Source organism: Homalodisca vitripennis, chromosome 3, assembly GCF_021130785.1.
Source record: "Homalodisca vitripennis isolate AUS2020 chromosome 3, UT_GWSS_2.1, whole genome shotgun sequence".
Taxonomy (NCBI): Eukaryota; Metazoa; Arthropoda; class Insecta; order Hemiptera; family Cicadellidae; genus Homalodisca; species Homalodisca vitripennis.
In genome coordinates this window covers 196,205,665-196,224,382 of record NC_060209.1, presented here as the reverse complement: position 1 = coordinate 196,224,382, position 18,718 = coordinate 196,205,665, and the positions used below count along the sequence as shown (strand labels likewise).

At 35.9% G+C, this 18,718-nt stretch overlaps 1 protein-coding gene across 4 annotated transcripts in view; it reads left to right on the top strand.

The window, feature by feature from the left end:
- LOC124357984 (nose resistant to fluoxetine protein 6-like) overlaps positions 1–18,446 on the top strand; it is a 99,706-nt gene extending 81,260 nt beyond the window's left edge. For 2 of the 4 annotated variants that reach the window (XM_046810160.1, XM_046810161.1), the window contains exons 8-10: positions 560–753; positions 1,455–1,581; positions 2,629–3,378. In XM_046810160.1, coding sequence (XP_046666116.1) covers positions 560–753; positions 1,455–1,581; positions 2,629–3,237 — 930 coding nt within the window. In that variant the 3' untranslated portion in view covers positions 3,238–3,378. The other 2 variants (XM_046810163.1, XM_046810162.1) reach the window with 2 other exon arrangements.
- Positions 18,447–18,718: the final 272 nt, after the last annotated feature.

The window sequence follows — 18,718 nt, the reverse complement described above, 5'->3', positions numbered from 1 at the left end:
AGTAGTCTAAAGTATAACTTACAGTATTATTAAATTATCATAACAAAGTGCTCATATAGTACCCTGTAGAGGTTATAGAAAAAAATTAAAAGTAAGCCAGTAAAACACTGATTTGAAAATAAAATAAATGCAATAAATATTAATGTGTTATATACCAAAATTCTTGGAAAGAGGCATAGAATTCAACAAATGACAAAACAAACATATTTTTATTTGACTACAAGGTACTAACCTACTTAAAGTACAACTTCATAATTTTTACTATAGTTTTAAATAATCCTTTATAGAGATATGGGAATTTGTTCCACTTTTTATATATTGCTAAATATAGGGCACATCAATAGTTTTAAATATAAATCCCAAATTTGTGTACTCTGTTTTGGAAATTTGGGCAAAAGAATGGCGAAGTTTAATAAAGTCATGTTTGTTAATCATGTGCAAAATGTGGTGTATTTTTAAAATTTTACTTCAAACCGTATAATTTTATTTTTCATTGATTCATAATTGAATTAAAAGTGTAATTTACATACCTTATCCTCGTTATCTCTGCTGCCCCCAGTGCCTGACCCACAGCCATCAGGTGGCTATAGACATGCAGCTGTATCTCACTGCTCCCCTGCTCGTGTTCCCCCTGTGGTGGCGACCTCGGTTGGGTCTCCCACTACTCCTGGGGGTTGCTGTCTGGTCTTCTCTGCTGCGATACTCGGTCGTACTCTCGGAGCAACTCAGCACCATTGTCTACTTTGGCATACCGTCAGTAAAAACTTTATTCTAATCAAATCAAATATTTTATCGTCAGAACATCAGAAAATGTACAGCAATTGTCAAAATACTTTTAACATTCATACCATATTGAAAGCCCAGACAAACATGCAGTACTCTCACTCTTACCACAGTCTTCTTCTTGCAAACTCACTCTTACCATCTTCTTCTTGTAAATATTCCCACTTTGAGTGTCAGATGTCAGTCTACTGATTGTGCAGTCACCACCCAGTCATATGCCATTAACTCATTAGAGCTGTAAAATGCATGGGATGTTAAAAAAAACTGTTCAAATGTAATTTTAAGCTGTTGTTGTTGGAGAAGGTTTTAATTGATTCTGCCAACATGTTGCCAACAAAACGAACTTCTTCCTAATAGGGTAAGGGTTCGTAAATCAGCGTCCTGTGTCTGACATCCTGATTATGTAAGGTATATCAGTCTCAGCCGTGCTTAGAGATATCACAGAGTTATGTGTGACTAGTACAGTCATTTTCCAACGTACTGGAGAATGTACAATAATTCAGTGAAACGTCACTTAGTTGTCAGTGGTCGGTTATGGAATGGACGAGTAAACCTGTTGTGACCTGTATGCTATGTTAGTTTTTAAGAACTATTGCATGTCTTAGAGATAGTGCGAATGGTAATTTACACACAAAACTTTAGACACCATAGTCTGTATGATGTTTGTGCAGCCTCTCCCAGCTGTTCAGGACTGCTCAGAAGACCTACATCCTGCCCAGCCACAGAGCCACAGTGTACTGTCTCGGTGTGGTCCTCGGATACATCATCCACTGCCAACACAGTGTCCCATTGTCTCGAGTAAGTGATCCACAACCACCACCACAGTTTTCCATTGTTTCGAGTAAGTGATCCACTGCCACCACAGTTTTCCATTGTCTCGAGTAAGTGATCCACCGCCACCACAGTTTTGTCTCGAGTAAGTGATCCACCGCCACCACAGTTTCCCATTGTCTAGAGTAAGTATTGCCTGTGTATATAATAAAAAATTCAGGTTTATAACCAAGTAGATTAAAATCTTAAAAAGTTTGATATATTTAGTTATTTTATTATTTGGATATATGTGACTAAATGTTCATTATATTCTGCTAATATTAATGAAATAGTATCAATTTTTGTCGTATGCAAAACCTTTGTTTTTGTTGTATATGTTCTCTACCCCAAGTCCTGGCAGGGTTATGTATACAACATTCAGGAAGCAGCTTTGTACGCTTGTTAGCTCTCATGACAATCAATGTTCCAGATGACTGCAGCTGCAGGGTGGGTGGTGGGTGTAGCTTGTGGTCTCCTTGCTATATTTGCTCCCTACCACATGTCTTGGCCGGGCTACGTTTACAACGTCCAGGAAGCAGCTTTGTACAACATGTTAGCTCTCATGACAATCTGATGTTCCAGATGACTGCAGCTGCAGGGTGGGTGGTGGGTGTAGCTTGTGGTCTCCTTGCTATATTTGCTCCCTACCACATGTCTTGGCCGGGCTACGTTTACAACGTCCAGGAAGCAGCTTTGTACAGCATGTTAGCTCTCATGACAATCAATGTTCCAGATGACTGCAGCTGCAGGGTGGGTGGTGGGTGTAGCTTGTGGTCTCCTTGCTATATTTGCTCCCTACCACATGTCCTGGCCGGGTTATGTATACAACGTCCAGGAAGCAGCTTTGTACAACATGTTAGCTCTCATGACAATCAATGTTCCAGATGACTGCAGCTGCAGGGTGGGTGGTAGGTGTAGCTTGTGGTCTCCTTGCTATATTTGCTCCCTACCACATGTCCTGGCCGGGCTACGTTTACAACGTCCAGGAAGCAGCTTTGTACAACATGTTAGCTCTCATGACAATCAATGTTCCAGGTGACTGCAGCTGCAGGGTGGGTGGTGAGTGTAGCTTGTGGTCTCCTTGCTATATTTGCTCCCTACCACATGTCTTGGCCGGGCTACGTTTACAACGTCCAGGAAGCAGCTTTGTACAGCATGTTAGCTCTCATGACAATCAATGTTCCAGATGACTGCAGCTGCAGGGTGGGTGGTGGGTGTAGCTTGTGGTCTCCTTGCTATATTTGCTCCCTACCACATGTCTTGGCCGGGCTACGTTTACAACGTCCAGGAAGCAGCTTTGTACAACATGTTAGCTCTCATGACAATCTGATGTTCCAGATGACTGCAGCTGCAGGGTGGGTGGTGGGTGTAGCTTGTGGTCTCCTTGCTATATTTGCTCCCTACCACATGTCTTGGCCGGGCTACGTTTACAACGTCCAGGAAGCAGCTTTGTACAGCATGTTAGCTCTCGTGACAATCAATGTTCCAGATGACTGCAGCTGCAGGGTGGGTGGTAGGTGTAGCTTGTGGTCTCCTTGCTATATTTGCTCCCTACCACATGTCCTGGCCGGGTTATGTATACAACGTCCAGGAAGCAGCTTTGTACAACATGTTAGCTCTCGTGACAATCAATGTTCCAGATGACTGCAGCTGCAGGGTGGGTGGTAGGTGTAGCTTGTGGTCTCCTTGCTATATTTGCTCCCTACCACATGTCCTGGCCGGGCTACGTTTACAACGTCCAGGAAGCAGCTTTGTACAACATGTTAGCTCTCATGACAATCAATGTTCCAGGTGACTGCAGCTGCAGGGTGGGTGGTGAGTGTAGCTTGTGGTCTCCTTGCTATATTTGCTCCCTACCACATGTCTTGGCCGGGTTATGTATACGACGTTCAGGAAGCAGCTTTGTACAACATGTTAGCTCCCGTATCCTGGTCTATCTTTGTTGGATGGGTTATTTTTTCTTCTCATTATGGATGTGCAGGTAAGATCAAGTGCCCCCTGTAATTTGTAACTTATCTATTAATTGCAATTTCAGCTAGAAGAGGCTAATGATATTTAATTCATAGCCATAAATGATACCTTAAGTCTTCCATTTTAACGTGTAGTTATGTAATCTGTATGTAAGATATTGTGATCATAGACAATAGACAATAGACAATTTTCTTTATTTCACGTATTCATAGAGAACAGTACAATGCGTCAATACATGAGATAGAATGTTAATAGTTGAGAGTTACAGGATTTAAAAATTCTTGAATAGAGTAGAAAGGTCGCTCCTGGAGCCAGACTGTGAGATGTTTCTTGAGGTGGCGTTCTGGTTTTTCTCTGAGGTGGACTGGTAGTTGATTGTAGAGCAAGGCTCCCTTATAGGAAGGCTTGCTTGTAAAGAGTGTTAGATGGTGAGGCGGCAGAGCAAAATCTGAAGCATGGCATGTATTTTGGTTGTGTATGTCTCTTTGTCGGGTTTGATTGGTGAGAACAGCATGCATGATTGCCTCTTGCATGTAGAGCGCTGGGACCGTCAGGATCTTGAGTTCCTTGAAGGCATCATGACAGCTTTCGAGGTAGTTTAGGCCTGCTAGACATCTTATTGCCCTTTTTTGAAGTTTTAGGATTCTTTGCAGGTTGGTAGCAGATGTTCCGCCCCAGGTCACAATTCCGTACCTGAGATGAGATTCAAATAGTGCGTAATAGGCTATCTTTGCAGTTTCCAGATTGCTTGTGTGTTTTACCCTTCTTATTACATAGGTGCTTGAAGAGAGTTTTTTTACAAAGTAATTCTATGTGTGCTTTCCATGTGAGCTTTGAATCCATTGTAATGCCCAGGTATTGACTGTATCCTGAGCTGCAGTTCCAGGGATTGGTAGAGGTAATTCTTTGTTTTTTGTGGTGAAAATTAGCTGTATTGTTTTTTTCTCATTAAGGGCAAGGTCATTTCTTCGGCAATATTGTTTTGTGTAACTAAAAGCAGTGTCAGTAGTTCTTTTCAGGGTTTGAATGGATTTATTTGCTATGATGAGGACTGTGTCATCTGCATACATTGTTGATTCACAGTATTCCTTTAGGTAGTCTGGAAGATCGTTTGTTAGGAGGAGAAACAGTATCGGCCCCAGTACTGACCCTTGTGGTACTCCTCTGGCAATGCTTTGTCATGTCCGAATAGAATTTTTTCACTTGTTTTGTTCTTCATGCTCAATTTCAACTATTTGCTTTCTGTCAGTTAGGTAACTATGGAACCATTCTCCCGTCTTCCCATTTATTAGGGACTTCATTTTGTTAAGGAGTTGGTCATGTTAAGGCAGTCGAATGCCTTACTGAAGTCAAGAAACAGGCTAGTGACTGCATGTCCGTTGTCTAGTTGGTGAATGATGTACTCCGTTAACTGTATTAGAGCAGTAGTTGTTGACCGTCCCTTTAGGAATCCATGTTGCTGGTTGGTCATTAGATTGTTTTGTTCTAGGTAGGATAATAGCCTATCTAAGACAATTTTCTCGTAGATTTTTGAAAAGGTTGATATCAGGGAGATCGGTCTGTAGTTCATTAAGTCATTCGTTGATCCACTTTTATGTTTCGGGTAGACCTTGGCTATTTTTAGCATAGTGGGAATATTCCTTGTTGAAGCGATTTATTTATTAGAGCAGTCAAGGGTTTAGTGAGTTCATGTTTGCAGGTTTTGATAAGTTTAGCCGAGATCTCGTCTATACCCGAGAATGTTTTGGGTTTTAGGGAGTTTATGGCTTTTATAACGTCAGTCTCTGTTGCTGGTCATAGATTTAGGTTGCTATTTGTCATGTTGGGTGGATTGTAGATATTAAGTAACCCATTGTTTAGGTTGTTTGGTTTTAGCGTCCTTTCTGCGACTGTGGCAAAGAAGGAGTTGAAGGTGTTTGCTACTTTTTTGGGATCTTGCAGTACTTCCCCGTCTGTGACAATTTGCCATTTACTGAGATTTGGCCTGTTGTTTTTTCTTTCATTGTTTATTATTTGCCACAGTGCTTTTGATTTATTGTCAGCCTGAGAGATGTGGTCTGATGTTTGTTGTTTTTTTAGCGTCTTGAGCTTCATGTCATATTCCTTTTTTCTCCGTGCTGATTCAGCTTTGACTTCAGGTTTTCCAGTACAAAGTTCCTTGTTTAAGGCTTCTATATACGAATTTTTTAAGGTGGTGCATTCATCGTCCCAGCAAGTTGTTTTCTTTTGGCGAGTGATTGCTACACTTTTGACTGGGCAGCTGCTGTTTAGGACGGTTTGTATGATAAGGTGGAAATTTGTATATGCTTGATTTGCATCTTCCGTATTGTATATGCTATTCCACTCGTGTGTTTTGAGCGTATCCTTTATGAGAGTCATGGTTTTCTTGTTAAAAATGCGTTTTCTCTCAGTTACAGTTCTGCTATATTTTCCTGCTGTCAGATGTAGTGTGGCCAGTTAGGATGTATGGTCCGAAAGGCCAGAGAGAACGACTGAAGCTTGAATGGCTTGGGGGTCGATATTCGTACATATCCAGTCAATAGAGGTCTCTGTGTCTTTAGTGAGTCTGGTGGGGGGCAGGCTAAGTCTTTTGAGGTCAAATGATGTTAAAAATTCGTTAAGCTTCATGTTGTTACTGTCGTTTGCTCGGTTCCCCAAATTGTCAACATTTATATCCCCGACAATGACCATTGGTTTGGTTGTTTGCATGCCGCTTTCCAGCTGGTCCATTAGAATATCAATTGATTGCTCAATGTTTGATGTCGGGGGCCTATAAGTGCCAAGTACTTGGATTACTTCTTTGTTGATTTTTATCTCGAACAAAGCTGTTTCACACACTAGCTCTGACTCTTCATTACTAGTTCTTATTAGTTTGATGGTCTTTTCTAATTCGTTCTTTACATATCCTGCGACCCCTCCTTTCTTATGTAACTTCCTGCAGAAGCCTCCTATCAGAGTATAGCCATCAATCCGTATATTTTCTAAGTTGTCTTGTGTGAGCCCATGTTCTGTTAGTATTAAAAGGTCAGGTCTGTGATTGGCGAGGAAATGTGACAGTCTGTTTGTTTTACCAGCGATCCAATTTATGTTTTAGTGGGCAATTTTTATTATATTTTGCTGAGATGGCTTGCTTTTTTTATTAGGTTTGAGTTCAGAAAAATTCTGAACCTTTTCCTCTTCCGCTGAGTCATCTCTAAAAAATGTTGAGTTTCTGGAGAAATTTGTCTAGGGAGTGGTGATTTCATGGGTTGGTCAGATTGTGAGACCAGTTCCAGATTGTCATTGAGTTGTCCAGTCAAGGTTGGGTGGACTTCCCCAGCAGTGTTTTGGTTCAGTTTTTTAGGCAGGGTTTGGCTAGCTCCCTCAGTAGTGTTTTGGTTCAGTTTTTTAGACAGGGTTTGGCTAGCTCCCTCAGTAGTGTTTTTGGTTCAGTTTTTTAGGCAGGGTTTTGACTGGCTCCCTCAGTAGTGTTTTGGTTCAGTTTTTTAGACAGGGTATGGCTGGCTCCCTCAGTAGTGTTTTGGTTCAGTTTTTTAGACAGGGTTTGGCTGGCTCCCTCAGTAGTGTTTTCGTTCAATTTTTTAGACAGGGTTTGGCTGGCTCCCTCAGTAGTGTTTTGGTTCAGTTTTTTAGGCAGGGTTTGGCTGGCTCCCTCAGTAGTGTTTTCGTTCAGTTTTTTAGACAGGGTTTGGCTGGCTCCCTCAGTAGTGTTTTGGTTCAGTTTTTTAGACAGGGTTTGGCTGGCTCCCTCAGTACAGTTAAAGTTAGTCATGCTCAAGCTATGTCCAGTGGTTAAAATATTATCCTTTTTACTATACTTGTCAAGATGTTTGGTGAGGAACTCCTCGTATGTTTCCCCCTCACTAAGTACTTGTGCAGAACATGGAGGAAACATTTTTCCCATGCCCTGAGTTTTCGTTACAAGTGAGTGAGTGAGATTGTCGTTCACAGGAGTTGGGGATGGTTCTGGGAGGTGGCTATTCTGTTTAGAAGGTTGGATGAGTGACTGCTGTTTTCCAGTATGGGGTGGCATAGTTTGCTTGCTTTTTACAACTTGTAAAGACACTTTGAAATGATTTTTTCCCTTGTGTTGTCTTCTTATCTTGCTTCTGTCCAGGTTGAAGCCATTCGATTGAGTAGGGGACTTTAATAATTGTGTTGACTTTGATTGGGGACTTTGATTATTAGCACATATTGTAGAGCTTCCTTGGGAGTCCTTTGAGCATTGTTCTAGCTTTTTTTTCAAAATGTCAAGTTCGGATTTCATGTGATCTTGTCTCATTTTTAACTCGATAAGCTCATGTGTGGGGGCTAAGTACTGTTTCACTGGCACTAGAGTCTTTTCAGCAAGCTGTTTTGTCTGAGTAATTGCATCACAAGTAGAAACTTTACAGACTGACTCCTTTTGTGTTTCTAATGTAGATTCAAATACCAAAATAATATTTTCCAATTTAGCAATTTTTTCATGTTGATCATTAATGAGGTGAGTTTGTTCACTGTCACTATCCTCATACAGTTTTTTTAACTCTAATGTCATATTTTTTTCTCCGTTCAGTTGAGCTTGCAGGTCTTCTACTTGTTGTTGGAGTTCTTCCATTCTGTTCCTAAACCTCTCTGCCTTTGCCTCCAGTTCTTCTATAACCTCCTCTCCACTTGATAACAACCCTTCAATCCTTAGGACCTTTTCTTGTAAAAAACTGAGTTCTTCTTTTAGTTTGGCATTTTCCTGTACCAATACATTACCAGCTTCAGCTGCAAGGTTTAAGGATGTTTCTAGGTCCATATCGTCAGTGTTCTCGATGTTCTGAATTTTGTCCTCAATTGTGTCCTTGTTATTGTTTAGCGGTGGATTAAGTTGGGATTGTAATTGAGATGGGCTGTCAGTTTTCAGAGCATACTGATTAGTTAGGCTGTTTTTATTGGGGCTTTTAAATGCATTAATACAGTTACTGCAGGACCAGTTGTCAACTTCTGCTTTAGTCAATTGTTTTAGGGTTTTATCAGAGATATTGGCACGTGCAGCATGTTGCCACATTCTACAAGGTCCTGTGCAGCATATAGCAGAGTATTTGACTCCAATGCTGCATACTCCACAGGGGTTTTTGGACAGGTTTTTCTTTTTTTTTAGCGGTTTTATTAAAATACTGGTAGGCTATATACGGTTGTCAAATTATAAAGATGTATAAAAGTATTCAGTTGATTACCAACTGAGTGTACAGTATAGCCAGCTGTGCTGTGCTAGATGGTGTAGTGACTGATCAGTACTTGACTAGGTCAGTGATGAGGTGCACAGTCTGCAGGTTTGAGGTCATCAATCCTCATATGAGACACATGCCAGGTCTGCTTCACAGTTGCGGGATGGATATGAGTTGGCGGCCGGTGTAGTGACGTGTAATCTATCTTTCTTGTGTGTTGGCGATATGAGTGACGTCATGAGTTCTGTCCAATTTAGAAGTAATAAATAACTCATTGAGTGTTAATTTTGCTTGGACATGTTTCAAAAGATTATTATTAAGGAATTTATTCCTCAAAAGTTAGCATGATTATCTTAAAAGTTTATATAAGTTCTAATGTGCAATTCTTTGTGATGATTCTTGGATTTCTTTTCTTGTCTTCCAGGTATGTAAGAAGTTATTATGTATGATTATAATAGACTTACAGTTGATATGTTGTAGTTCTTGTAAAGTTAAGTAAGTATTTTGTTGAGTTTACCACTTAAACTTCACTATAATATGGAGCACTTTCACACTAGATGATGGGTGTCCGCCATTTTTTTATTCTTATGTTGTTTATACATATATGTTGTGGTTACCATGTTACATATTCTTCTTATCTCCAGCGAATTTATTCTAGTATTGTAAGCTTCTTAAGTGAATTAAGAAGCCATAACCACTGATTTATTACCACTGACCACTGAGTTCTTTGCCACTGACTTTCGTAATGCATGATTTTGTTTGTCTGCAACAGGGCTGAAAACCATCTTGAAAATGTTTGTGCGTAGACTAAGACATTGTGTTTAAAGCCCTGGATAACTGCTAGTAAATGAGTAAAAAACATATGAATCCCCAAAGCTGTAAGTCATCCACGTATTCAAAATATATTACATTTTTATATTCAGCTGTTTTTATTTTGGGTTTATTACCAAATTGCCTAAATCTACTGTAAATGTCTCTAATTTCAAGTAGAGTGATACAAAATACTCTACTATTTTATTCTGAGAAGTTATTTGAAAAAGCTATTAATTTAAATTAAAAAACATTTTTTTCAAACCAAAAATCATTTCCACTCAGATATGCCAGTTTGTACTTAATGACTTCAACCAAACATTTACGTCCTTGTATTAGATTATGAATAGATTCAAATATAATCGTTTACAGCAAATTTGTTTACACAAAGCTTAAACTATTTGTTAGAAAATTATTTTGCATTTTTTTCCAGAATAGGAACCTGAAGGACAAATTGAAATGTTGAAGTAATATCAGTGATAAAAGTTACTTTTCATTTTTTTTTTAATTACAGGGTGGTTCGGGCGTCTGCTCACCTGGAGATGGTTCGTTGTGTTTACTCGTCTCTCATATGCTGTCTATCTCACGCAGTTCCCTATATTCTTCTACAACGTGGGTCAGGCCAGAGTTGCTCAGCAATACTCCATCTTCAGATTGGTACATTCCATTATTGTTGATTTATCACTAAGCTGACCCGAGCGGAGTATGTAACTCATAATACTCAGTTACATAATTCTAGAGGAACTCATAATTTTTTTGCATTTGAGACTTTTATTTTAATGTTAAGCAGTCAATATTTTGACATTCTCATTTCTAGATTAGCTTTACAAGCTCTAGCTGCTGCTGTTTGAACAAATGTAATATTCTAAAATAATTAAATTTTTATTTTTATAGAATTATCGTTATACATGGCATGCGAATATTTCAGAAATCAGTTCAGGGAGTAAAAAATGCTCTATAATTTTCAAATTAAAAACCTGAATCTGTATAAATACTATAATAATTAACATCATAATAAATATAAAAAATACAATAAAAAATAATTCAACCATTTAAAAATAGGTATTGTTGTACATCATGTAAGTATTGTTTGATTTTCTCTGTTCATGTGTGTATGAATATCCTTTCACTGATATTGCTGTTGAAATTATCACTCCAGCAAATGTTTTATTTGTAACAATTCTATAGAGCCACAATGGGAAATAATGCATCTGCTAATACTTAGAGGGATTTTCAGTCCCAAAATTGAAACAAGAACAATTTTATTAAATTGTTGTTTGTGTCAAACTGAAGCTAAAAAATGGTGGCAGATATTCATAATGTCTTCAACATTATCCTTGCTAGCTGAGTCCAAATAATAATTAGAGTTAAGACCGGAGTTGTGGATAACGTTTTAACCTTGTAAAAGTTCAAGTATGCAATTTTTAAACATGATCTAATATTTTTTATGTCATATTGCAGCTGGATTTGCCTGAGTACATCGCAGTCCTTCTAGCGTCTGCAGTGTTAACTGTGATGTTTGATCTGCCTGCACAGAACTTAAAGAAAGCCTTCCTTTCATCTTCAAAAGGTGCGAGATATTTCGTGTTGAATATTTGTACAATCTCAAGGTTATTTTGAACACTCGTCGTGCAATGCTAGCTACAGCCACAGAAAAAGAATAGTTGCGTACGCATGAGAGTTGATGTTAAACAGAAAAAATGGCAGCAGACAAAATAACACGTGCAACAAAGAAAAACCAATGACGGTTAGATTTGAACGGCAGTGGAATCTTTTATACATAATTACGAAGATAAAAGTTGTACTGGCGAGATCTGGCCAACGCTCATACGCATTGTATTCGATATTTCAATGTAGTTTACACAAAAAATTACTTTTAGATAACAGCATTTGCAGTAGGTAAATAAATACTTGTTCAAACTTGGCAATTACAGGGTGGGCAGTCAGATGAGCATGGCCTATAGAGGTTAGTTTTCTGCCGGTCAGATCTGACCTTCATGGTAGCTAACGCGGTAAGATATGCTAAAACTAAGTTTAATGAGAATAAAGTATGTAAAATTTCATTAGCAGTAATTAAAACTCGTTAAACATTTGTATTTCTGATTAGAGTAATACTGGGATTATTTTAGCAGTGTAAAAGTAAACTGAATTCTTAACTTTATATAAGCAAGGTGTAGTGAGTGTTTTGGTGAGGAATAAAACAAATTATTTACAAAAAAACAAATTGTTGAAACTATTTTCTTGTTTTATTTCCTCAGGCAAAATATTATAGAATTTATTTCCTATGTAATATGGACCTTTTTTAGCATGGTCAGACTATGACTGAAGTTTTGGTTTTTTTTTATTTTTTTTATTTCAAGTTTTGTGGGCATGATTAGGAAGAGCTTCTGAAAATAATGGAAGATTGTTCCTAACAAACTCCAAACCTAACAAGTTCCTAAAATGTGAAATTCAGGAATAGTTAAGATTTTATATCTATTAAAATTTCCCTGTACTAGTCTCTGTAATTTACTTTAAAAATTAATCTAATAACTTTTTCAATGAGGAAAAAGTGAGTCAGTCTTTGAGGTTCCTCCCCATAAGATAATACTATACCTTATTATAGAAATAAAATATCTATGATGTACAGCTAATGTGGTATATCTGTCTGGCATCTCGGATAGAAACTCTATGGCAAATATTTACTAGGTCTATTTTTTTAAACATATTTATCTGAAGTTTCCAGTTAAAGGTGTCATTCATTTGTTTTCCTACAAATGTTTTTATGTTAGAAATGTGAAAATGTCTCCAGTTGGTAATCTAATATCAAAAAAAGCATCAATTTTGAAATGGGATATGTGAAAATTTAAACATTGTGTTTAATAACTGTTAAATTTCAAACCATTGTTTTGAAACTAATTAAGTTATACATTTCTATGATAAAATTCTCAGTTGATTGTTTCCATGATCAGTTGTCAGACAATTAGTATCATCTACAAAAAGTATCAGTTTTGATTTAACATTTTGTAGGAGGTCGTTTATAAAAATAAAATAAGACCAAGTATAGAGCCCTGCTGTACGCCAGTTGTCACTGGTCTCCATTCTGAGAATAATTTGTTTCCATCTGTAATTTTTACCTTTTGAAATCTGTTTTTTAAATAGGACTGAAAAAATAAATATGATTATTTATCAATAAAGTCATTTGTTCATCATTCAACAATTTACAAAATTGTAATAGATTTTGTCAGAACAGTACATACAGTTATCACTTAGGCCTATTTAACCTATGTTAAAATTACATGAAAGGTACTCATTTAAATTATAAAGTGGGTTTTTGAGTAACAAGTGTCTTAAATTGGTAACAAATTTTGCAAACGGCATTCCTCTTAATGACACAGGTAACTTATTAAAAAGTGTAATGCCAAGTGAAGAGTGATAGCTCGCAGTTTTGGTAAGCCTACATCGAACCAGATCAAGTTTATCCACATTCCTAGTCTCATATTGGTGTATATCACCTCTTGATCTATACGAAACAATATTTTTCTTTACTAAAACTAAAACTTCAAATATGTACAAATTAATTACTGTAAAGATATCAGTTTCAACAAAAAGAGGTTTACAATGGGCTAGAGATTCAGAATAAGTAAGTATTCTCAGAGCTCTCTTCTGTAACATCAAAACCTTTTCCATACCAGTTCCATTTCCCCAGATAACAAGGCCATATCTAATAATGCTCTCAAAATAAGCAAAATATGCCATTTTCAGGTACGTTAAAGTGACATGTTTTCTTAAATTAACTAATAAATATATTACTCTGCTTAATTTTTTACAAACAACATCAATATGTACATTCCAACTTAGCCTAGAATCAATATGCAATCCAAGTAAGACCACAGAAGTATCACAGCCCTCAGGAATATTATTTACAGATTTAAGGGTAACATACAAGTGCTTGGTTTTGTCAGAATTTAAAAAGAAACCATTGGCATCAAACCAGGAGATTGCCTGTATCAATGAATTATTTACAGATGTAGCTAAGGGTGTTATGCCATTTGAGTAATTATAATTATTATATATAATGATTCCAAATGTCTTAATTTTATAAGTAAGAGATCATGGTTATTATATAATTATACTGAATTAATTTGATGTCTCTCTTAAAACCATATGTTTATATATGATGATAATATAAAAATACTCTTACACGAACTCACAGCTTATACATTTTAACTAAACGAAACACTAAAATCAATAAATAATAATATACACAATGTTTACATCAGCATTTGTTCAAACCACCTGGATTATTATTAAAACTACTGTAGTGATGAAAAGTTTACTCTGTACATGCACTAAAATTCAGACTTGGTGAAAAGAACAAACACGTTTCTTGTGGAGATTTTTTTTCAAACTTTATAGGCCAGTGGGACGGATCCCATGTAATTTTTATCATACCTGGTATTATTTGCACTGTACTTTAGCACTTAAGCTTTAAACTGAATTTTGTAAAACTTATCTTGTTTTCCTCATAGCTTTTGAAATTTCCTGCGGGCCAATTCTCTTACAGAATTAAATATACATACTGTTAAGAATGCTGCTAAAATGATTGGTCGACTCTTCTGTGTCATTCTGTGTGAGCTATATACTTTTGCTGAATTTGCTGACAAAGAGTTGCTTTCAAGTTAAGTAGGTTTCTGTTTTCATGTTGCTGCGCAGCATTTATAACCTTAACATTGAGCTTTTCCGGTTGGAGGTTTGTGGATACTTTGTCTATACATGTTCTTGATGTAGGTGTTACGGAAGCTCAAGTCTCTGGGTATTGTGACCTTTCAGAACTTCTTTCATAGAATGAAGTCAAATTCAAATTCTGTATTGCTGTTGAATAACATAAATATTACAATAGACTTTATCACACAGGTCATCCAGATATAAGTGTAGTATTACATGGCACGTTATAAGTTTATATAAATTTCCAATTTGTATCTATTTACTTCATAATAATGTTAACATTAATAATACCTTGATTTAAATAAGTAAAATAATAATAAAGTGCAAAATAATTAATAACAATTAAAAAGAAACGATAAATAACAATAATTTTATAAAAATAACAAACAATAGTTTAAGTTATTTGGTTTATTTTATTAAAAAAACAAGTTGTTATTTTTTACCTTGCCATCAGAGATAATGTCACCCATCATTACAGCCGGTTTGTTGGATGGTATACTCTCATATTACAGTATATAGGCTGGCTTCTAAATTTCTTATTGCCCTGTAAACCCCAATCTTTCCAGGTCTTTCCTACCAGTTCAATTCTGCATTCATAGGTGCTAGTTGCTTCAATACAACATTTTAGAGGTTCCTTTGTTTAAATAGCACCTCCTCAAGTATTTCCATACCCTCGACCCCGTGGTGTTATCAACACTCCCCAGAGAAGATTTCTGGGTGTGACACTGACACTTTATACTAACTTTTTTACAGTATATAATGTTTTTATCAAAATATATAAATCAGTATAAATCCTGAAGAAGTCCAGGAAACCGGTCAAATTTCATGTAGACAATGGACAGTATGCTTTATTAACAATATTATCAAGACATGTTACAGAGTCAAACAGTTTTTATAAGTGAATTCCATTACTAAATGAGAGGTCTAATTAAGATTCATCATTCCATGAGAAGAACTCTTCAAGTGTGTAGTATGCATGGTCTTGCAGCCAACACCGTAGGTTTTTCTCTTTATAGATCCTGGATTGTTTTTCAGAAGATTGTTGGTAGCTTCTTGAAGAGTTTTATTCCAGCATATGATGTTTTTGTTTCTCGAACAATGCTGTTCTACGGATTGGTAGAGTGAATACCTGTCTAGTCTAATGGCAGTATAGGTCTCTTTGTTTTTGAGGATCCTTAGTTATGCAGTAAAGTATAGTTTCTAGGATTTAAATGGATGTTATTGTCATCCACATTGATATCCCAGCCTGGGCTACCTTAAAGTCCACCATATCTTCAGATATGTTTGTACATATACAGTCAATAGATGTTCTGGATTGATAAACAGTCCTGGTTTCTGGGAGAAAAAGCCGTTTGATTCCAAAAGTTGATTTTGTTTTGAGCTTTGTTTTTATACTTCTATTTTTTTCCTAGAATAAGAACGAGGAGTGCATGAATCTAAGAACAAAACTATGTGTTTAAATATCTTTGCATTTTTGATAAATGCTTTGGAGCAGAGGAAGCTAGAACCTCAGAATCCCTACAACCACCAGGCTCACCCTAGACATGCATTGCCCAGTTTTGTCATTGAAGCAATGAATTCCAAAACTATGTACAGAAAGGTTTCTTTTTTAGTAGGCAATTTTTTAGACAATTTAGGAAATGGCAAAGTCTTTTATAAGTCAAAAGTACATATGTCTGGTGAAGCCTTCTCGGCATCACATTTAAGTTCTTCACATGCTTCTTCAGCATACCTCAAATGAACTTCTTGGTCTAACTTAGACTTTAATAAGGATAATAAATTTAATTTTCAAAAATCAGTTATCTCATTTATATTATCTCTTCTATTTATTGAAACAGGAATAATATTTCAGTTTTTATGAAACTTAGCAACTTTGCCATTTGAATCGACCCAAAGCTTAATTTTCTTTTCTTACTGTTTGAGCCGATAACTTTTTCAAATTGAAAATTTAACGTAGAATCTAAAAATGATGTAGTTTGCTCATATATATCTATACGTTGCTGAGAAATATCAGATTTACGTACAAAAACACGGGTTTTTTAGAAAAACTGAAAATAATTCATTTCAGACCTAATTTTTGGAGTTAGACTTTTTTATAACCGCCATTGTATCACATTTACATTGCATTATAACCCAAAAAATTTTGTCACACCAAGAGCCACTCACCCTGTATATAAAAAACGACTGTTGTTTGGTAAGAGATTTAACAAGAATATCTCAAGGAACTATACTTGATTTCAGATTATTCCAAATAGTTTTATTCATTGTAGTATAAAAACACTCATGTTTCAGATGCTGCCATAAATACACAAAATGAAGAAGAGAAGAAAACTATGGGGAAAATGGTCGATAGTTCTCCAGAAAAGATTGCTAAGAAGAGATTGCCTGGATAAATGTAAATACTATTCCATTTGCATTCTGTAGAATGCCTGCTGTGATAGGCTGAAATAAAGCACAATGCCTGCTGTGATAGGCTGAAATAAAGCACAATGTTCTCATTACTTGTTTGCATAGATAGGTTATGTTTGTTAGGTTAAGGAACTGTATTTATATGTACATAATATTTGTATTTACTGTCTTACAATTAATGATTTAATGTGATTACAATATTTTTACAAAAATTGCACAAGGATACTTACTCTGTTGTTTGCCCCAAAGTTGATTCACAGACCTAAGGATGCATTTCTCCATCACCTTTCTTCCCAACACCTGTGAGTGGAGTGGAAGGTTCTTGACTTGATTCACTCCTTAAAGCCAAAGACCTCGGCTGGAGTTGATAATGTTTTATAAAAATTGCTTGACCTGCGTTCTAATTTACTGATTAATCTCCTTGCTTGTTCATTTAATAAATGGATCTTTTGAAACTGGGAAATCCCTGATTATCTGAAGCTTTCAATCACGAGGCCTTTAAATTTTAAAGGAGCAGAAAACACTCTGCGGTTGATGTATTTTTTTATATTTTAAAGGCTTTTGTCCTACTTAATACAAAAACAAATGCTTCAAATTTTTTCAGATTATTATAAACCTGAAATAATACAGCTTTATGGATAGGCTTATTATTTTAGGCATATCTCATGGTTCCATCTTATACCCCTCATTATTCATTCTTTATGTAAATGACTTACACCCTTGTGCTACAAGAGCTAATATATATCTTTTTGGAAATACAATCTGTTTTTACATCACACCATTGTTCTAATGCACCAAAGATAACCTATGTTGAATCAAGCAATATTGTGTAGCGGTTCAATGATCTTTTTTGTGTAAACTATGGTAAAACAACAAATATTTGAATTTTTTATTGGTTGCAAAGTATGATAATTCCATAAAATAAAGTAGTTTTTATGACTTCAATCCAACAAAAATTTTTAATTTCTTTTTCCTATTTATAATTTTGTACCTTGCTTGTCTTCAAGAGTATTTGTAATGTGAAGCTTATCAGCATTAGCTACTATGAATATTAATCTTTCTGCATAGACTGACATGTTTTAATGTACCCATATCTCTCAAATGCAGTAATAATTTAAAGATCATAAAACGTTTACTAAAAAGCTCTTTTTTATCAAAAAAGGCTGTATGAGACATGGCTGAAATTGGAAAAACTCATTATTAGTTGGGGAGGTTAAGTGGTAGAGAGGACTTTTAAGTCCTAACTTCGCCTCTGTAAATAAAGTCATTTTTCATTTCATTTCATTTCATTATCTTATGCTCACTGTTTCAAACTTTTAAAACCGCTTAACTTCCATCAATTTTCATTTTGGAGTCAACAAAATTTGTAAAGAGAATCAGCACATTATCAGGGCTCATTATCCTTATATATCAAAACCAGAAACAAGTTGAATTGTAATATACCATCTGATAAAACTTGCTTTTTCAATAACATAGTCTCTTTAACCATTAAGCTTTTCAATGCCTTGCCCAGTTCCCTCAAAAATTAAAATGACAATAAAATGTTCCTAAGTGAAATATACATATGATTGCAATAGATAATAATTAATTGTTTTTATTGTGTTATGGATTTTCATAAAAAAAGTATGTTTGGTTTTAGATCCATTTTTTAACTATCTTTATAGTGATATATGTTAATACAACACTGTTTATTTTTGTTAACAATAAACAAATTTAATTCTTAAAAATTAACACAGAAATAGATAAACATTTAAAAATCCTTTGTTTATTCCAAAACTATGTAGATTAAACCGTAAAAATAAAAACTAATCAATCAATCAATCAATCAATATTCTTTATTACATATTCTTGGAGAATAGTACATCGTCAAAATACAAAACAAGTGCAAGCGTAATTCGAGAGTCCATGTTTCTAGATGGGTTGATCCTCCAGGAACTCCCTTTCTTTGTAGTATGGGCGATTCAGCAGCCATTTTGTGAGAGCTGTCCTGAAGGTCTTGATAGGTTCCTTCTTTAGGTGGTCTGGTAGGTGGT